Below are 18,599 nucleotides of genomic sequence, written 5' to 3'. Positions count from 1 at the left end.
TGTTAGTTACCACCAAAAACTCTGCAATTTATTAACTTTGAGTGGTTATACCTGCAATGCTTTCTTTTTAGCCTTTTCCTTTTCTACTTAGTTGGCCTCCTCTGATGTAACTTATGGGGATCACCCTAAATTGTTTTCATACTAAGCAATTTTCATACTAAGCAAGTTTCTTGCTTCATATTGTTATGCAATTCATCCCAAGATAAGATCAACCCTGAGCTCTTGTTGTCTGTAGTCTTTGCTGAAGTCATAGTGCCTTAGAGTAGTGAAGAATATGAACAAACATATTTCCTAACTTGTTTTTCACTTGAAGAGAGGGCCTCAGCAGCAGAGTCCATGGGAAAAGATAGTTTCAAAATTCCCAGTGGCATTCTCAATCCCTTGGAATGATTAGTGTGATGGACTGAGTCATCAACAAATTCAAAACATACATGTTTACAAAAGTATGAACCAAGCATATATGTACTGGACACTGTTTGTTCTGCATCAAGCAGATCCATGTAATGATATGATGTTCTCCTGGATTTTTATACTCTGGCTCTTGCAAATTTCCAAATTTGTCTCTGCTTTTATGTTTAATATAAGTAGATGTTATTATATAATCACTGAAGAATTTCACCATGAAGGAGATGTTGTGATTGGTGCATTTTTCCCTCTTCATACTTTCTACACTGGGAAGAAAATGCCACATCCAACTATACCATATCTTTATTTGGATAATTATATACAGTAAGGAAATTATTTATTTTTCAAGTTCAGAATTCTTATGACTTAGAGGGTGTAGCCATTAAAATTTACTTATTGTTTATTTTTTATTTTGACAAATTCACTCTTAGAGTTTCTAAAATCGTTTCATCAGTTTTATTTTCCTTTTAGATTATTTTCCTCACTCAGGGGGAGAGGAAATGGAAACTTTGATTGTATTCACTTTAGTTTCTTCATTTGAGTATTAACCATAATTTCTTATTTGCCATTCTTGTTATGCCACAATGTCTGAATAGTTTTAAGTGTTATGATTTCAAGGAAGGATGGTTTATTCTAAGCCTAACCTTGTTGTTCTTAATGTTTTGGAAGTTTTGATTGCACCTGTGATATTAGATGTCAGTAAATGAAATAAGTTCTGAGTATTTGTTGTGATACTTGAGTAAAGAGTCCATATGTGTTACATGCAGCTGATTCCAGAGTTAACAATGTCACTATTAGAAGTTGTGAATAATTCTGTGCTCCATAGATATTTCATCTATCTTATGTTTTTTTTTTTTTAAAGATTTATTTATTATATGTAAGTACACTGTAGCTGTCTTCAGACACTCCAGAAGAGGGCGCCAGATCTCATTACGGATGGTTGTGAGCCACCATGTGGTTGCTGGGATTTGAACTCTGGACCTTCGGAAGAGCAGTCGGGTGCTCTTACCCACTGAGCCATCTCACCAGCCCCTTTATGTTTTATTATAAGTGTTTGTTTGATAATTTCATGATTTTTTTCCTCAGACAGCTTTCATGTGGGTGCCTGTTTACTTCATTGGCTTGCCATAGTGATTCTTATTTCTATATATGTATCTACCATGAAATAATGACTATGAGAGTTTCATCTTGGTGCTGTTTCTTAGCTTTAGTTAAATAATCCAGGTTAATGCATAGTGTCAGACAGATATTGCTGAGTTGGGCAGAAATATTCATGAATGTTTCTTAATCAAGTAAATAAGATGTTTTTATCCAAACCAGACCTTCCTTTCCCAAAAATATCTTCTTATATGTGTATGGGTATAGTTAGTATAGCATGGAAATAGAACAATACACTTGTAAATCCCTGTGAATACACAAAGAAATGTGTGGGAAATCAAGTGGAAAATGATCAATAGAAATACATGAAAATTTTTAGAATTTCTAAAAATGAATTTGTCAAAATAATAATTAAAAAATAAGGTGTTAAGTTGAATTATGCTCTATGAGACAATACTCTGTGCTTGTAAAATATTTTGAGTTATTAAGGCATTCAATCAAAGGCTGTGGAGGTGAAAATGTTTAGATGTAAATTAAAACTTAATGGTTTATTTGTTTGACAAATTTATTTTGAATATTAAAACATATCAAATAGAATTTGTTATTTGGATAAAATATTTCATAGTATTTCTAATTTTTTAGGGAATCATATGTTGACTCAAGGGAAATTACAGTATTTTCTCAGATACTTAGTAGATGGTGTAAATTTGGTTGTTGGGTGGTGTCTCTTCTGTTTCATTAAAATTAATGCTCCTTATAAATTCAGTTTTCTGGTGACCCATCCTCTCAGCAGTTCAGGTATCAATGTTTATGGATATGTGTTTCTCTTTATTTTGTGAAGCAGCAAGCCCTTCACTGCAAAGACTGTACTTCCAGATATGTGAGCAATTAATGTCTGGTTTAGTCATTGTAAATCAGCGAATTTATTCCTATGAGAACCATTGAACTTGCATAAAATCAGAAAAAAACATAAGCTAAATTAATAACAAAATTCATTAAATTTTATTATACCATGTTAAGAGTATTTGTCGTACATAGTGTTCCTTATGAATATGAAATTATTTTAAGAAAAATGTGGCTTGTTTTATAGTCACATTCATGGTACAGTATTTTTTTAACTTATTATCACATTGATTATTTGCACGTGTGTACTTTTGATGTAGCCCACATCTGCAGGTGAAGGTAAAACTGAACAAAATGTTCTCATCCTACAGTGTGGGTGCTAAGATCAAGATCAGGTTCCTAAGTTCAGCATTGGGATCCTGCAATGCCTTTGTCATATTATCGACCAATATGTCAATCCTTTGGTTGACATATCTTGAATCTGTCCAAGTCAAACTCAGAATTTTCTCTATGGGTTTATGAGAGTGAATTATTTTCCTTCACATCAAGTAAAATATGGGTTTGAACATATATATCAAGATTAATTTCATCAAATATATATTCATTTTTACTCTTCATAGTTTGATAAAATTGATGTATCATAAGAATTCAATTCTAGGCAATTTTGTCTTTAATATACTTTATTATTTTATTGGATTTATACAACTTTTGAAAAATTTTACATGTTAAAAGACAAGCCAATTTTCTAGAACTCCTCTCATGTACAAAATGCTGTTCTATATTCTTTCTACCATGTCTTCCCTCATGTATATTAGCAGTGAATATGTATGTCTCTATTCCTAACTATATTGTGATTCTGAATTGGCTTTATGATTGATCTCACTCTTCCTTTGAATTTCAGCAATGCAGTTTTTCGGTACAAAAACATTGGATGATTTTGAATACAAACATAATTCCTTCTTGGCCTTATTTTTATTTAAATTAAGTACAAATGTTCTTTCTTGGTGTCTACCCTGTTGTAACCACTGGCCTTGTTTCATCCCATTTGTACTTTTTATTGGCAATAATGTCTTTTGTTTTTTGTTTTTTGTTTTTGTTTTTTGTTTTTTGTTTGTTTTAGCTCCTTTTGACCATGTGAATTCTAAGGAAAACAAAATCAGCAAAGGTATATTCAATCAAATTAAAAAATACAAACAAAAGCAGCTCATAGCATATACTGCAGGCTTTGTGGCATAAGTTTGTTTGGCAAGTTATCACTTTGGTAAGAACTGATAGCCCCTTTCTCAGCATTGTATGGATTATTTTACTGTTCATCTTATAGAGGTGGATGTGTGCATCCAACTAAAACATTCACAGTCTATATGTAATAAGACAGGTGTAGACAGATTTTATGTAAAATCTTGACTGGGGAAGATTATAACCTTTCCTATTAAAGAATATTACACATCTGTTAAACTGTCTCACAGAATTCTTTAGTTACCTATAATTGTGTGTATGTGTGTGTGAGTATGTGCATGTGCATGTGTTTGTTTTGTAAGTTTAAATCTTTCTGGGCAATTAATGAAAGTTGAGTCCATGAAATTAAAATGAGAAAGGAAGCACAAAAGAATTTGCATAAAGAATGGAAGAGGGAAATGGTGCAATCATTTTATAACTTAATAAAGGAAATGATAAAAATAGTTTTCATTTTCCAAATTTTTTTTTTTTTTTTGGTTTTTCGAGACAGGGTTTCTCTGTATAGCCCTGGCTGTCCTGGAACTCACTTTGTAGACCAGGCTGGCCTCGAACTCAGAAATCCGCCTGCCTCTGCCTCCTGAGTACTGGGATTAAAGGCATGCACCGCCAAATATATTTTTTATAAATCATGTGATTTAAATGTTAGGTGTGCAAAAGATAGTGATCATCTGTTTTATTGATGCATCTGATCATTCTTTCGTGACGGTAGATTTTGTTTTTGTTTTTGTTTTTTTTTCTTTTTTCAATTTTTTATTAGGTAATTTCTTTATTTACATCTCAAATGTTATCCCGAAAGTCCCCTATACCCTCCCTGCCTCCCTGCTTCCCTACCCACCCACTCCCACTTCTTGACCCTGGTGTTCACCTGTACTGGGTCATATAAAGTTTGCAAGATAGACCAAGGGACCTCTATTCCCAATGATGGCCGACTAGGCCATCTTCTACTACATATGCAGCTAAAGATAGGAGCTCTGGGGTACTGGTTAGTTCATATTGTTGTTCCACCTATAGAGTTGCTGACCCCTTCAGCTCCTTGGGTACTTTCTCTAGTTCCTCCATTGCGGGCCCTGTGTTCCATCCAATAGATAACTGTGAGCATTCTCTTCTGTGTTTGCCAGGCATTGGCTTAGCCTTACAAGAGACAGCTATATCAGGGTCCCTTCAGCAAAATCTTGCTAGTGTATGCAATGGTGTCAGCGTTTGGAGGCTGATTATGGGATAGGTCCCCGGATATGGCAGTCTCTAGCTGGTTCATCCTTTCGTCTCAGCTCTAACTATGTCTCTGTAACTCCTTCCATGGGTATTTTGTTCCCAATTCTAAGGGTTCAAGTGTCCACACTTTGGTCTTTGTTCTTGAGTTTCATGTGTTTTGCAAATTGTGTCTTGGGTATTCTAAGTTTCTGGGCTAATATCCACTTATCAGTGAGTACATAGTGTGTGAGTTCTTTTGTGATTGGGTTACCTCACTCAGGATGATATCCTCCAGAACCATCCATTTGCCTAGGAATTTCATAAATTCATTGTTTTTAATAGCTGAGTAGTACTTCACTGTGTAAATGTACCACATTTTCTGTATCCATTCCTCTGTTGAGGGGTATCTGGGTTCTTTCCGGCTTCTGGCTATTATAAATAAGGCTACTATGAACATAGTGGAGCACGTGTTCTTATTACCAATTGGAACATCTTCTGTATATATGCCCAGGAGAGGCATTGCTGGATCCTCCAGTATTACTATGTCAAATTTTCTGAGTAACTGCCAGACTGATTTCCAGCGTGGTTGTACAAGTTTGCAATCCCACCAACCATGGAGGAGTGTTCCTCTTTCTCCACGTCCTTGCCAGCATCTGCTGTCACAGGGATTTTTGATCTTAGCCATTCTGACTCATGTGAGGTGGAATCTCAGGGTTGTTTTGATTTGCATTTCCCTGATGATTAAGGATGCTGAACATTTTTCAGGTGCTTCTTAGCCATTAGATAATCTTCAGTTGAGAATTCTTTGTTTAGCTCTGTGCCAAATTTTTTAATGGGGTTATTTGATTTTCTGGAGTCCATCTTCTTGATATATATATATATATATATATATATATATATATATATATATCAATATATCAATAATATATATCAATAATATATATCACCTCACATGAGTCAGAATGGCTAAGATCAAAAATCCCTGTGACAGCAGATGCTGGCAAGGATGTGGAGAAAGAGGAACACTCCTCCATGGTTTGGTGGGATTGCAAACTTGTACAACCACGCTGGAAATCAGTCTGGCAGTTACTCAGAAAATTGGACATAGTAATACTGGAGGATCCAGCAATGCCTCTCCTGGGCATATATACAGAAGATGTTCTAGTTGGTAATAAGAACACGTGCTCCACTATGTTCATAGTAGCCTTATTTATAATAGTCAGAAGCTGGAAAGAACCCAGATACCCCTCAACAGAGGAATGGATACAGAAAATATGGTACATGTACACATCGGAGTACTACTCAGCTATTAAAAACAATGAATTTATGATATATATATCATATATATTATTGATATATATTATATATATAAATATCAATAATATTATATATAATATATATAATATATATTAGTTGATATATATTGATATATATATCAATAATATATATATATTAGTTCCTTATCTGATTTAGGATTGGTAAAGATCCTTTCCCAGTCTGTTGGTGGCCTTTTTGTCTTATTGACAGTGTCTTTTGACTTACAGAAGCTTTGCAATTTTATGAGGTCCCATTTATCAATTCTTGATCTTACAGCACAAGCCATTGCTGTTCTGTTTAGGAATTTTTCCCCTGTGCATATATCTTTGAGGCTTTCCCACACTTTCTCCTCTATAAGTTTCACTGTCTCTGGTTTTATGCGGAGTTCTTTGATCCACTTAGACTTGATCTTCATATGAGGAGATAAAAATGGATCAATTCGTATTCTTCTACATGATAACTGCCAGTTGTGCCAGCACCATTTGTTGAAAATGCTGTCTTTTTTTCCACTGCTGGTTTTAGCTCCCTTGTCAAATATCAAGTGACCATAGGTGTGTGGGTTCATTTCTCGGTCTTCAGTTCTATTCCACTGGTGTACCTGTCTGTCACTATACCAGTACTATGCAGTTTTTTTTTTTTTTTATCACAATTGCTTTGTAGTACATCTTTTGGTCAGGAGATTTTGGATTTTTCTGCTCTACTAGTAGTGATTATTATTTAATTAATCACATCTATGTAATTCTCAAAAACCATATATATCTTTAAATTTTTGTATGTATTTATTTGAATATACAATATTTATACATTAGAAAATATCATTGATCTAAGTTCTGAAATAAAACATCCTACTTATTAATTCCTTTCCTTTGGCTATATTACTTCATTTATATTTTTATCTTTCTGCTTTCATTTAAAATTAACATTTGCTTATTTTTTGTCTTTTCTGTTTGTGATATCAAAAACTTTATTAATAATTCAACAAAAATGAAGATAATTTCAAAACACATGCATGTAATCACAATCGAGCATTATAATTAATTTCATAGATATACTCAAGTAGGTAAAATAAGCAATTTTCTTTTATCCAGAGTGCCATGTTGTTGATCTTGACTTTTATGTTTCAACACCTTTATTGCTTGCCATCATATTGATATTATTGTGACTACCTTTTCTCTTTCTTCTTGTGTGTGTTTATGTCTTTGTTTATATGTGAATATATGAGCCTTTCATGCTTGTACCCATTGAGTCAGGACTTATATTGAGTCCTCAATATTTGGATGTTTGTGAACTGCCTAATATTATTTCTGGGAATCAAACTTAGATCCTCTGGAAAAATAACACCCTTAATTGTGGAGCAGAACTTCCTTCCCATCATAAAAATATTCTTTGAAAAACTTGATAATGTATTTACACTTATTAGCAATTCAGTGCAAGGAAATTTTTTACTTGCCCCACTTAGGACCTTTCTGCTTTTCCCAATTTTCTTAGATAACTTTTATCAGAAACTTTTTACAATTTAAAAATAAACTCTATAATCACTCTTCAAAGTGTTCGTTTTGCTTCCTGAGACATCCAACTAGCAGACTGAAAGTTAGAGTTGAGCAGTTCCTGATGAGATAGATCAAAGGCCACATTACTTAATCCCTTGTTGCTAGGCTACAGATGTCAATCTCTTAAACCAGCAGCAGATTTCTTAGAAGTTATTATCAGCATTTCTGTAGAGTTAGATAGCTAAAATGTCTAGAGATGATCAGAATTTAAAGCCACACTAGAATTCTTTCTGTGCCCTATCTCTACCCTTGCTAGGTCGGGAGGCTCCCAGCATCTAAATTGCACCTTGGAACATGAAGTTTAAGGAAGGTAAGACCACACAGATAGGATTCTCAACTGGACCTTCCAAACTCCGTGGCTAGGGAATGTGTGATCTTAGAGGGTGAGAAGTAGGATACTGCCTACTGCCATCAGCAGCAGAGGCTGATATTGGGTACCATCAACAACTGGGTTACTTCAGGAACCATCAGCTCTGGCTTGAAATTGCCTCCAGCCCACAGCAGAGGTGGATAGTAGGTGCCATCAGCACCTGGTTGGGTTGGTTGAGTTCCATCAGTGCACAAGGTAGGCCAAGGAGACATTAGCTCTGGCTTTAATTGCCTGTTGTCACCAGGCAGTTCTCCCAGCAGTTCTGTTGGGAGCTATCAACATCAATCTTAGGTCAGGAGCAATCAGCTTTGGGTTGTATGCATTTCTTTTATCTCTTAAGATGGGACAAAGTGATTCTACTGACAGAGTTCTTTCCGATATTATTAAACATACTCTTAAAGAAAAAAGTCATTAGGTTATCACTAGCCAGCTGACTGACTTTATTCAGTTTGTACAAATGGTCAGTCCTTGGTTTCCAGGAAGGGGGACTTTAGATATGGATGCATAGGATAAAACACAGTTAGATATTAAAACTGGTTTACAGAGAATGGAGGATTAGACATGCCCCTTATAGCGTTTGGTATTTGGACTGTGCTCAGGAAGGCATAGGCAGATGACAAAAAAAAGCCATATGTGTACAGGAAACATTAGATTCACCTTCTTATGAGGGGACTCCATTACTACTGTTTCTAAGGATCTAAGAACAATATTTATTCCTCAACATAAAATCAGAGAAAAGTAGCTCAGGTAGTGATAAATCAAAATAGGAAAAATCAGCCTCTGAGGAGAAACTGACTTAGAAAAGAAACTATCAAAATATCATAAAAACAAGTGCCCTTTCCTACAGCATTTAAATATTAGTCATTCCATAAGACTCCCTAAAAAATATAAAAAGAAACCAAAGAGTTCTACCAGATCTGCTGCTGGTCTTTTCCAAGCTTTGCAACAGGGTAAATTGTTAGGTGGTTTCCAAGTGAATATGGAGAATAGCAAAGAGAATAAGAATCTCTATGAGAACCCTTTCTATTTAAATTGCTTAAGACTCCTCATGATTAGCTTTAAATAGTTATAGCCTGCCTAACTAAAGAAGAATCTTTACTATGGAGATTATATATATATATATATATATATATATATGAACTTGGCTCAAGAAGATTTATGCAATATATCTGAAAAAAGAGAAGAATTAAAGAGTTAAAATATGAAATGTTTATGGGAATGGGGGGAACAGTTTGAAGAAACAACTCACCAAAAAAAAAAAAAAAAAAAACCAAAAATAGCTCTATTAAAAGTTGCAGCTGCAGTTCTAGAAGTATGGAGATGCTTGCCCAGTGGAGATACAAAGATCAAAAGGCTTGCTTACATAATGCAGAAACTAATAAAATATTTTGAAGCCTCTGTTGCTCAGCTGATAGAGGCTCTGAAACAAAAGATAATGTTTTAAATCATCACAGGGATGGAAATGGAGAAGAACCTGAGGAAAAGAAGGTCCAGCGACAGATCCAAAGTGGGATCCAGCTCAAGGGGAGATCCCAAGGTCTGACACTATTACTGACGATATGAATTGTTCACAAAAAGGGACCTATCATAACTGCTTCCCAAAAGACCCAACAAGCAACTGAAAGAGTCAGATGCAGATATTTCCACTCAACCAGTGGACAGAAGCTGTTGACCCCTGTTGTTGAATTAGGGAAGGCTGAAAGAAGCTGAGGAGAATGGTGATCCTGCAGGAGGACCTGCAGCCTCAATTAATCTGGACCCCCCAAGATTTCTCAAACACTGAACCACCAAACAGCTGCATAAACCATCTGACATGAGGTCCCCAACTCACACACAGTAGAGGACTGCAGGGCCTGTGTTCATTCACAGATGATGCACCTATCCTTCAAGAGATTGGATGCCCCATGGACTTTAGTGGTCAGGTGGGTTGGGGGGTGGGGGCATCCATGTGGAGAAGGAGTGGGTGGGGAGGAGGTATGGGATGTGGAACAGTCCAAGGGTAGATGTCTGGGGTCGGGGTGGGGAATGGAATATGGAGTGTGAAAAATAAATTTAAAATAGTTTCAAAAATAAAAATAAAATAAATCATCTGGCCTTTGAGAATGCTACACCTACATGTCAATCTCTTCTAAAGACTAAAAAATCTGGAACTTGATTTAAAGCATGTGCTGAGGTTACTACTTCATATTTTCAAGGTGCAGCCATTAAACCAATCTCACAAGGTCAGAACGCTCTCCAAAATCTTACTAGTCAAAAACAGAGAAAAATTAATAAATCAGGCCTGGCATGCAAAATTATTCAATTAACAAGCCTGGATATATCAGCAAACAATATCCCAGTTCAGCACAAGGTTCCATAAATTTTAATGATCCTGGCCCCACTCAGAACAGAAATCCAACCAAGTATCCTTCTTGTCTGAAAGGGTACCATTGGCATAAAAAGTGCCAAAGTAGCTTTCATATAAAAGGCACTGCCTTATGTGGTGCTACTGTAATCCCTAATAATACAGGAATCTTATCAAACAAGGGAACCTACCTCAGACCACTCAAACAATAGAGGTAATTTAGAAGTCTCAGGGAACCAATCCATTTGTCAATGGAGAACTATCTAAGAGCTGCAGCTGGCAACCCCTGGCAGTACAGAACTAAAGCTCCTCAAAAATATTTACTCATGACTCCTTCTCAAATAGATTAATTATTAACATCTTAAAATGATTTTCCTCACACAAGAAACCTTTGCATAACTGTTGTGTCCGGCCAGCAGATCACAGCCTGGGTTCTAGCCTGGAAAGGCATTTTGGAAACCTGGAAGAGAAGAGGGGCTAGGCGGTGAGAGAAAGAATTGCAGCTAAGACAGCATTCTGATCAAAGCTCAATTTTACTTTTGTAGACACTCAGTTATAAAGGAAGGGGGAGGGAATCCGATTTCCCACCAAGTAACCCGGGGTCCAGTAGCAGGAATGAACACGTGTGTGTCTCCAAGCAGCAAAGCGACAGGGTCCAGGAGTGGGTGTGGCAGAACGAATGAGCAGGAAACTCTATCGTAGAGCAAGCAGGTTCCAGGGTGGGGGAAGGGAAACCACATCTCCTCCCATTTGTTAAGAAAAAAAGTAAAAAGAGAAAAGGTTGGCCTGAGGCAGAAAAATTATCTATGCTCAATAGTTCTGCCTGAGTTCTTAGGGCTAAAGAAAAAACCTGTTTCCGTGGGATTCCCTAACTTTTCTAATGGTAAACTGTATCTGGCTAAGACTGTCCTTATTATCCTAGTAAACCACTAACAGAATAGGGCTGAGCTGTAGGCTCTGACTTTATAATGCTAATTAGTGCTGAATAGGTAACTTCCTGGTTGCAATTTAAGTAGGGCGTTGGAACCCTGGCTAAGTTTGACTGAACAAATTTGAAATATGCTTTATGACAGGCGGGGAAACAGGGAGAAGGGGTAAGACCGGCTCCTTAGTACAAGGCCAATTGGCTTTTTTATTTGGGTGGGAGGCAGTGAAGGGCTTGCCCTTTCGACAGTACACTCTCCAACCTCTCTTCCCACTATTAATTAAGTTTAATAAGGCAACGCTTAACTGAGGTGATCAAATGATTTTCTCATCCGTAGATGAGTGGGCCTTTAACCTTGGCTTGGGTGGACATTGACCCGATTCCTCCTGTGGGTATTATCACGACCCACATCTGTGGCTCTTGGTATCTTTTGGGGAGGGGAGGCAGAGCCTTAGGTATTTTTGGTTTTTAGCTGGAATCAGATACCAACTTCCTTCAAACCAGGTGTGTCGCACAGGGAACTCAGAAACAGTCAAGCTGGACCTTCCCCCGCAGTAATCTCCTGCGCCAAGCGGTAGCCATACTGTATTCATATGATCACGAACCAATATGCAAAGTTCTGAGTCCTGCGCAGTCTCTAAAGAAGATTTGTCAACCTCAGATTTAGCAAGGCCTAGACAAGAATTATATCATTAGTAACACCACGAATTGTGGCTAAAATAGGAGCTGGAAGTCTTTCCTCCTCATCCCTGTTATTCCCATAGCCTGAGGAACTAAGGACACCTTGCAATAACAGCAAGGGTGAAAAGCCAGAGGCCAGCTAAGGGACTAAGCCCGTCTATCAAAATAAGAACTAATCTCTGTAAATATTTGAAATTTCTACTTCCCTAGCTCTCTTGGTAAATCTAAATTCTATCTCAGACTGAAAGCCAAGTGCTGGAATGTCCTTGAAAGGAAGATAGTAGTAGTCACCTGTGTGTTCTTGGGGGAGGGGAAGGTACGCCTGCAGGTCCGGCTGGAGAATGTAGATTGATCTGCTTGAAAAAAAGAAAGAGATCTAGACAATGAGAAAGTAGTAATGTAAATTTTTTTTTTGGGGAAGTCCAGGTACTTTATTCAGTTGCAAATTGTAAGGCTAAGGCTAGTCTCCAGCCTCCTGTGGGGGAGCTGATTTAGAGAGTAGCAGGAAAACAGCTTTTCTGGGAGCTTCAGTTTCCAGCTGAATTTTAAGCAAAAGAGGAATTTTAGTCCTCAAGGTGATACTTATAAGATTTGGAATGTGCGTTCATTTGACTAATTAATCTCTCTGGCAGCCACCGTGCTCTATCTTTATCTCTTGAAAAAACACAAACCGAGCCCCTTCCCCAGATTAGAACCAGATCCGGACCCTTCCATTCATTAGTCAGGGGGTCCTTCCATTTTACCAATGGATAAGAATTAGAAGTAACTGGATGCCAGTGGCGATCCACTTCAGACTGACCTTTAATATCAGTTTGCAAAAAGTTTAGGACAAATAAGGCAAGATGAGCCTTTGGTGACCTTGGGGGATATGCTCTGAATTAACTTTGCTAGGTAATTTAGAATATAGGAATCTCTAATATTTGGACTGAATATTAGACCAGTCTAAGATTGAGTTAGAATGGCTGGTCACACTGAAGAAAAGAGAAAAATCATTATGACTCTATTAAATGACTAATTTTCTAAGTCTGAATATACAGTCTCTGATGTACTATTGCCATAAAGTTAAAAGGCTAGAAGTTAGTCTAAACTGGAAAAATGACAAGCAAGGATAGATCTAAAACATGAATTTAATCTTTTAGTCCTTTTAATCAGGACACTGAGTTAACTTACCTGTCAGCTCGGCACACGAATTACTAATATGTTTCTGCAGTGTTCTGTGGAGAGAACCTGTTTTTCCCTTTCCTAATAAGGTAGCTGTTTTAGGATCAATCTATAAGCCAATAAGTAGACCCTTTTAAGATACTAAAAAGCATTTATTAAATTTGACATTTTAATCTCAAATTTTGAAAATAAAGGTATGTTTTAAATAGTGTGCATGGAAATGCACTAAATAGTATATATGGGGATACAATTTCTCTCTTTTGTCTTTTAAGGAGTTAAAGTTTAAAATTTCACAATATCTAACCTTTTGAATTAATAACTTGTTGGACAAAACATTTTAAATACTTGGCTGTAAAGGGGTAGTGACTAATTGCACTTTCAATCATTTTTCTTAAGGAACGGTTGTAACTAGAAAGCTTGAAAAGTTATTAAGAGTCACACGTGCATAATTTATTTATTTATTAACTAGAAATATGTATAAGCAATTGTAAATTTGAGATTTATTGGTATCTGAGGGACGAACAATTTTTAAGCAATTGAGAGCTCAGAGATACGGCATTGACTATTAATATACAAATTAAGGTTTGATTGTTAGCATTTTAAAACACCATCTACAGCACACAACTAGATTTGTGCTGGAACAGGGGCAACTGTGTGTCTTAAGACTCTGCCCCACAGCAGCTAGTTGGGCCCATGTGGGCCAACGATCGGCTGGGAGGATGAGAAAAATGACTTTACAATAATGTTTTTTCTGGCCAAAGAATTGTCTTGGGCACAACTAATTTTTAATTACCAATTAACAACAATTATAAAAGCTTTCTTTATTTTTTGTAAAACCTTTTGTAGTAAACTAAAACCCTAAATAATAAAAGGATACTGTCTCTGAATCTTTTGGGTGAGAGCAAGGTTTTAAGGTAAACTTCCCTTGAGAAGCATTAGTTAATAAAATACTTTCCACTTAGGAAACAATATATACTGAAAGATTAAAACTTTTGGCTTCTTGTATAGAAGCAGAAATTTTTCTTACATAATGTAAAGCTATATTAGCCATACCTAGAGGCAAATTTTTCTAGTGATTACCAGTTTACTAGAAGCAAAAATCTTTGAATTTAAGCATTATTTTAAACATCTGAATAGATCTGTAACACTGTTAAAAAGAAATTTTCTTGAACAAAGGGAAAAACTTTTACAGGCATTGTTTGCAAAACAAAAGAAAGGCCACAAGCTGCTCTGGGGCTGCCCAGAGCCCTGTATTGACTCAAAATTCTTTTTAATCTGAGCATCAATCTTAAATTTGCAATCAAACTGCAAGCTGCAGTCAATGGAACAATGGCAGTTTTAACCATAAATTTTAAGTTTCTTGTGCAAGGTTAGGATAATATCTACAACTTTGGGAAAGCAAAACTTAAGTTTAAAACAATTTATCACCTTTAAAATCAATATTAGAAGCATTACTATCATATTACAAAGTTTGGATGTCAATTAATACCTATGAATACCTATTAAAGCAAGCTTTAATGCTTTAATAAAGAGGCATTGTTTTAAATCTTCTCTTAAATTTTACTATTTAGGATAGGAATCACATTAATTATTATTTAAACTAGAAATATCTTTAGAGACCCAGTCTCTAGGGCTGCCTTAGGCCACATGTCAGAAGGACTCTAAACTTGAGTTATCAAATTTAATATTAACCATCTGTAGCAATGTAACAATTATTAATCTTAACCAACAACTTATGAGCTGAATGTGAAAACATGTAGAGCACATTTTCAATAAAAAAGAACCAAATGAAGCAGTTAATTTTAGACCAATCAGAGAATATTAATTTTTGTAGCTACAATCATAGAATAAAAAAGCACTTTACCATTGTCAAACACATTAATCATGAACCATTTATCAGACTTTTTACTCTGAAACTAAGAGGCTGTGCACTCGCTGCTTTTTCCTAAAATGAATAGTTTTTCCAGCAGGGGCCCTCCTGTCACGTAACTGGTTCCTGGCTGAAACACGTGGCAGCTCTCGGCTTTGCAGGTAAAGTTTTTTATACCATCTTTATTATCCAACATAAAACATAGAACATTCATTTATACAGACTGGACACGAACATACATGAATTGAACAGGAGAACAGATTGGTGCACCAGACATTAAACAAGACACAAAAAGGGGAGAGAGTACTCCTGCTATAAGGCCCAGAGAGAACGAAGTATGGCACTCCTGAAATTTCTCTCTCCTTTTTGGGACAATTTCCTCCCTCATGATGCAGTTTTTATAACTGCGGCAATCCGCCTGATTATTAATTTCCTTTTAATAAACCCTTTCCTTTCTCACGCCTAACAATGTAGCTTTTGCGAGCCACGGCCTACCGCCTGTGCCCAGCTCCTCTTAAGCTTCACTGATGAACCTAAGTGAACCAGAGCTCGGGTTTAATGCTGTTTCAGCTTAGCCCATACCTTCTCCGGTATGAATTTCCTTTATCCTTTAATTATTCCATGGAGCTCCAAACCAGCAGTGTCTCTTCCAAAAATCCTTTGCCATTTCTCAGTCCCGCGTTGGTTCGCCAAATGTTGTGTCTGGCCCCCAGATCACAGCCTGGGTTCTAGCCTGGAAAGGCATTTTGGAAACCTGGAAGAGAAGAGGGGCTAGGCGGCAAGAGAAAGAACTGCAGCTAAGACAGCATTCTGATCAAAGCTCAATTTTACTTTTGTAGACACTCAGTTATAAAGGTAGGGGGAGGGAACCCGATTTCCCACCAAGTAACCCGGGGTCCAGTAGCAGGAATGAACACGTGTGTGTCTCCAAGCAGCAAAGCGACAGGGTCCAGCAGTGGGTGTGGCAGAATGAATGAGCAGGAAACTCCACCCTAGAGCAAGCAGGTTCCAGGGTGGGGGAAGGGAAACCACACATAACAAATGGAGCTAATGACAATAGTTACTGTCTTTTAAATACTAAGGATAAGCCACTTTTTAAAAATCTGTGTCACTCTTTTATAGCTATTTTACAATTTTAGTCCCAACTTTAAGAATTACAAATCTTGGTCCTTTCAGCAAAATCTTGCTGTGTATGCAATGGTGTCAGCGTTTGGAAGCTGATTATGGGATGGATCCCTGGGTATGGCAGTCTGTAGATGGTCCATCCTTTCATCACAGCTCCAAACTTTGCATCACTGGAAAGAGAGGCCCACTGGACTTGCAAACTTTATATGTCCCAGTACAGGGGAACGCCAGGGCCAAAAAGTGGGAGTGGGTGGGTGGGAGGGTATGGGGGACTTTTGGGATAGCATTGGAAATGTAAATGAGGAAAATACCTAATAAAAATATTTAAAAAAAAGATTTACAAATCTTGCTAAAATGTAGAAATTGCCTTTTATCTATTGGATGTGTTCATGTTGATTCTATGTTTTCTGGTCCTATACATGAAGGTAAGGATAAATTTAATTTATTGACAAAAAAAAAGGTCATTACTTTTTCTAGGAAAGTAACTTAGTAAAATCTTAAAACAACATTAAATCACCTATGAACCAGGGAAACTGCTCCTGACAAAGTTTAATACAGTTCTAAGTCAAGTTCACTTTGTTTTGCCCTAATACTTTTGAGGGTGGGGCCATCCCAGAATATAATTTGTCTAGAAGAAATAACATTATTGAAGAAACCTAAATCTTCTTCCAGAAGTTATCAAATAGCAATTTTTAATTTTTTATTTGTTTATTTATTTTTGTGCTTTTAGTGAAGTGGGCCCCATAGACTCATGTGTGTAAATGCCTGGCCCGTACTGTGTTGCCTTGTTGGAGTAGGTGTGGCCTTGGTAGAGTTACTGCGTCCTTATACAGGGGTGGTTTAGGACTCCAAGGAGCTCAATTTTGCCCACGGTCTTCACTTCTGCTGGTTGTGGATAAAAATGTAGAACTCTCATCTCCTTGTCCAAAACCATTTCTGCCTGCACACTGCAATGCTCCCCACCATGATGAAATGGACAAGATCTCTGAAATTGTAAGTTTACCATCATAAGACTTGTTATGGTCACTGTGTGTCTTCACATACTGAAGTTGATATTATAAAATGGGTTAATGCTTTGAAGGGCAGTGATTTTCTGTTAGAGGAATATTGACTTTGGGACTTTTTTTTTAGGAAAACAGTAAAATCCTTTAAGTTCTGCTTAATGAGCCAACCAAGGAAGAATGTGGAAAAATGTGTTGTGTAATTTGACCTCTGTGATCCTGAATCAAATGAACACAGAGGAGATGAATATTAGTTTCCTAGAGATTACTATTTAGATATCTTGAAAAAGAATGATGCTGCCTTTTTAACTAGTTCATAAGGTGTGCCTGAATGTAAAGTGTATTGTTATAGATTCATTCCATTGGCAAAGGAAATGTCAACCCAGCCTCTTATTGACACTGGCATGTGGTCATTAGTATTTAAGGATATGAATATATGTAAAGAAAAGTACAAAGCTGAGAAACAAAAATACACAATGTACAGATTAAGGAGAAAAAAATGTACTAAAAACTGTCACTAATTTTATTCCTGTGTTCAAATACTTACAGAGATTAAAAGAAAGTATGATACTAAATGAATAAAGGGAGTGAAAATATCTGGGCAAAATTCCACACATCTGTTCTTCCAATTTGTGAAAAGGAGTTTAAGGCCATCAGCCTTGTCTACAGATTGAGTTTCAGGATACCCAAATTTAGAAAGTAAAGGAAAACAATAGGAGTAGAAAACAGTTAAAGATTTAATTTTACAAGGGAGCCATGTTCCTGCCCTAGCATGGAGCATAACTTGGCAGGTTTAGCCATGTGGTTCTGGAATTAAGAGTCAAGGATTGGAGAAATGTATTCTGGCATCTTTCTCTTTGACTAATGACATCTGTGAAGGCCAGTATTATATCAGGTATGTCTGTGCAAGGAGACCTATTATAGCCATTATGTCAAACTCCAAAGGAGAAGCCTGGATTGCCTCATGATGATGAAGATGACAGAGATGTGGTATAACTGCCCAGGGACAGTGCTAACAGGGGAAAAAAAAGACCTAGAGAAAGAAGTGTTTTGAAGTCAACAGAGATGAAAGGAATTAGAGATGTAAAACACATTTTAAAATCAGACATGAAGTTGCAGAGTTTGTAGTTGGCTCAGCTTGTTTTTGGTCTTCTTTTGGTCCAGTATTTCCTCACTATGCTCTTTTTTCTCAAATTTGAAATGGTATTGTAAATTCTGTGCCATTATATGTTGGAGGTATGTGATCTGCATTTTTATTTTTATTTTTCAGGGGATTACATAGAATGGTTGAATACATTTCAAAAGATAATTTGAACTTTGGACTTTAAACAAATGAGTCTATTTTAGAGTATGGTAAATTAAATTTGAATAAATGTATTTAGCACTATTTTAAGGCTAAAATCCTATCATGGTCAAGGAATGGAATGTAGTGGATAGGAATGGCCCCAAAGACTGTTCTCTCTAGATATTTTGATTGTACTG

General features: G+C 36.6%; 1 protein-coding gene across 1 annotated transcript in view; it reads left to right on the top strand.

The window, feature by feature from the left end:
- Positions 1-508: 508 nt before the first annotated feature.
- The window catches only part of LOC110287695 (vomeronasal type-2 receptor 116-like), a 33,040-nt gene continuing 14,949 nt past the window's right edge, over positions 509-18,599 (top strand). The window contains exon 1 of the mRNA XM_085832675.1: positions 509-729. Coding sequence (XP_085688801.1) covers positions 509-729 — 221 coding nt within the window. The remainder of the gene's footprint in view (positions 730-18,599) is intronic.

This window comes from Mus caroli, unplaced genomic scaffold (genome assembly GCF_978045245.1).
Source record: "Mus caroli unplaced genomic scaffold, Mus_caroli_1 scaffold_18, whole genome shotgun sequence".
NCBI classification, from domain to species: Eukaryota; Metazoa; Chordata; class Mammalia; order Rodentia; family Muridae; genus Mus; species Mus caroli.
The sequence above is the reverse complement of the archived record's forward strand: the minus strand, read 5'-3'. Positions and strand labels throughout refer to the sequence as shown.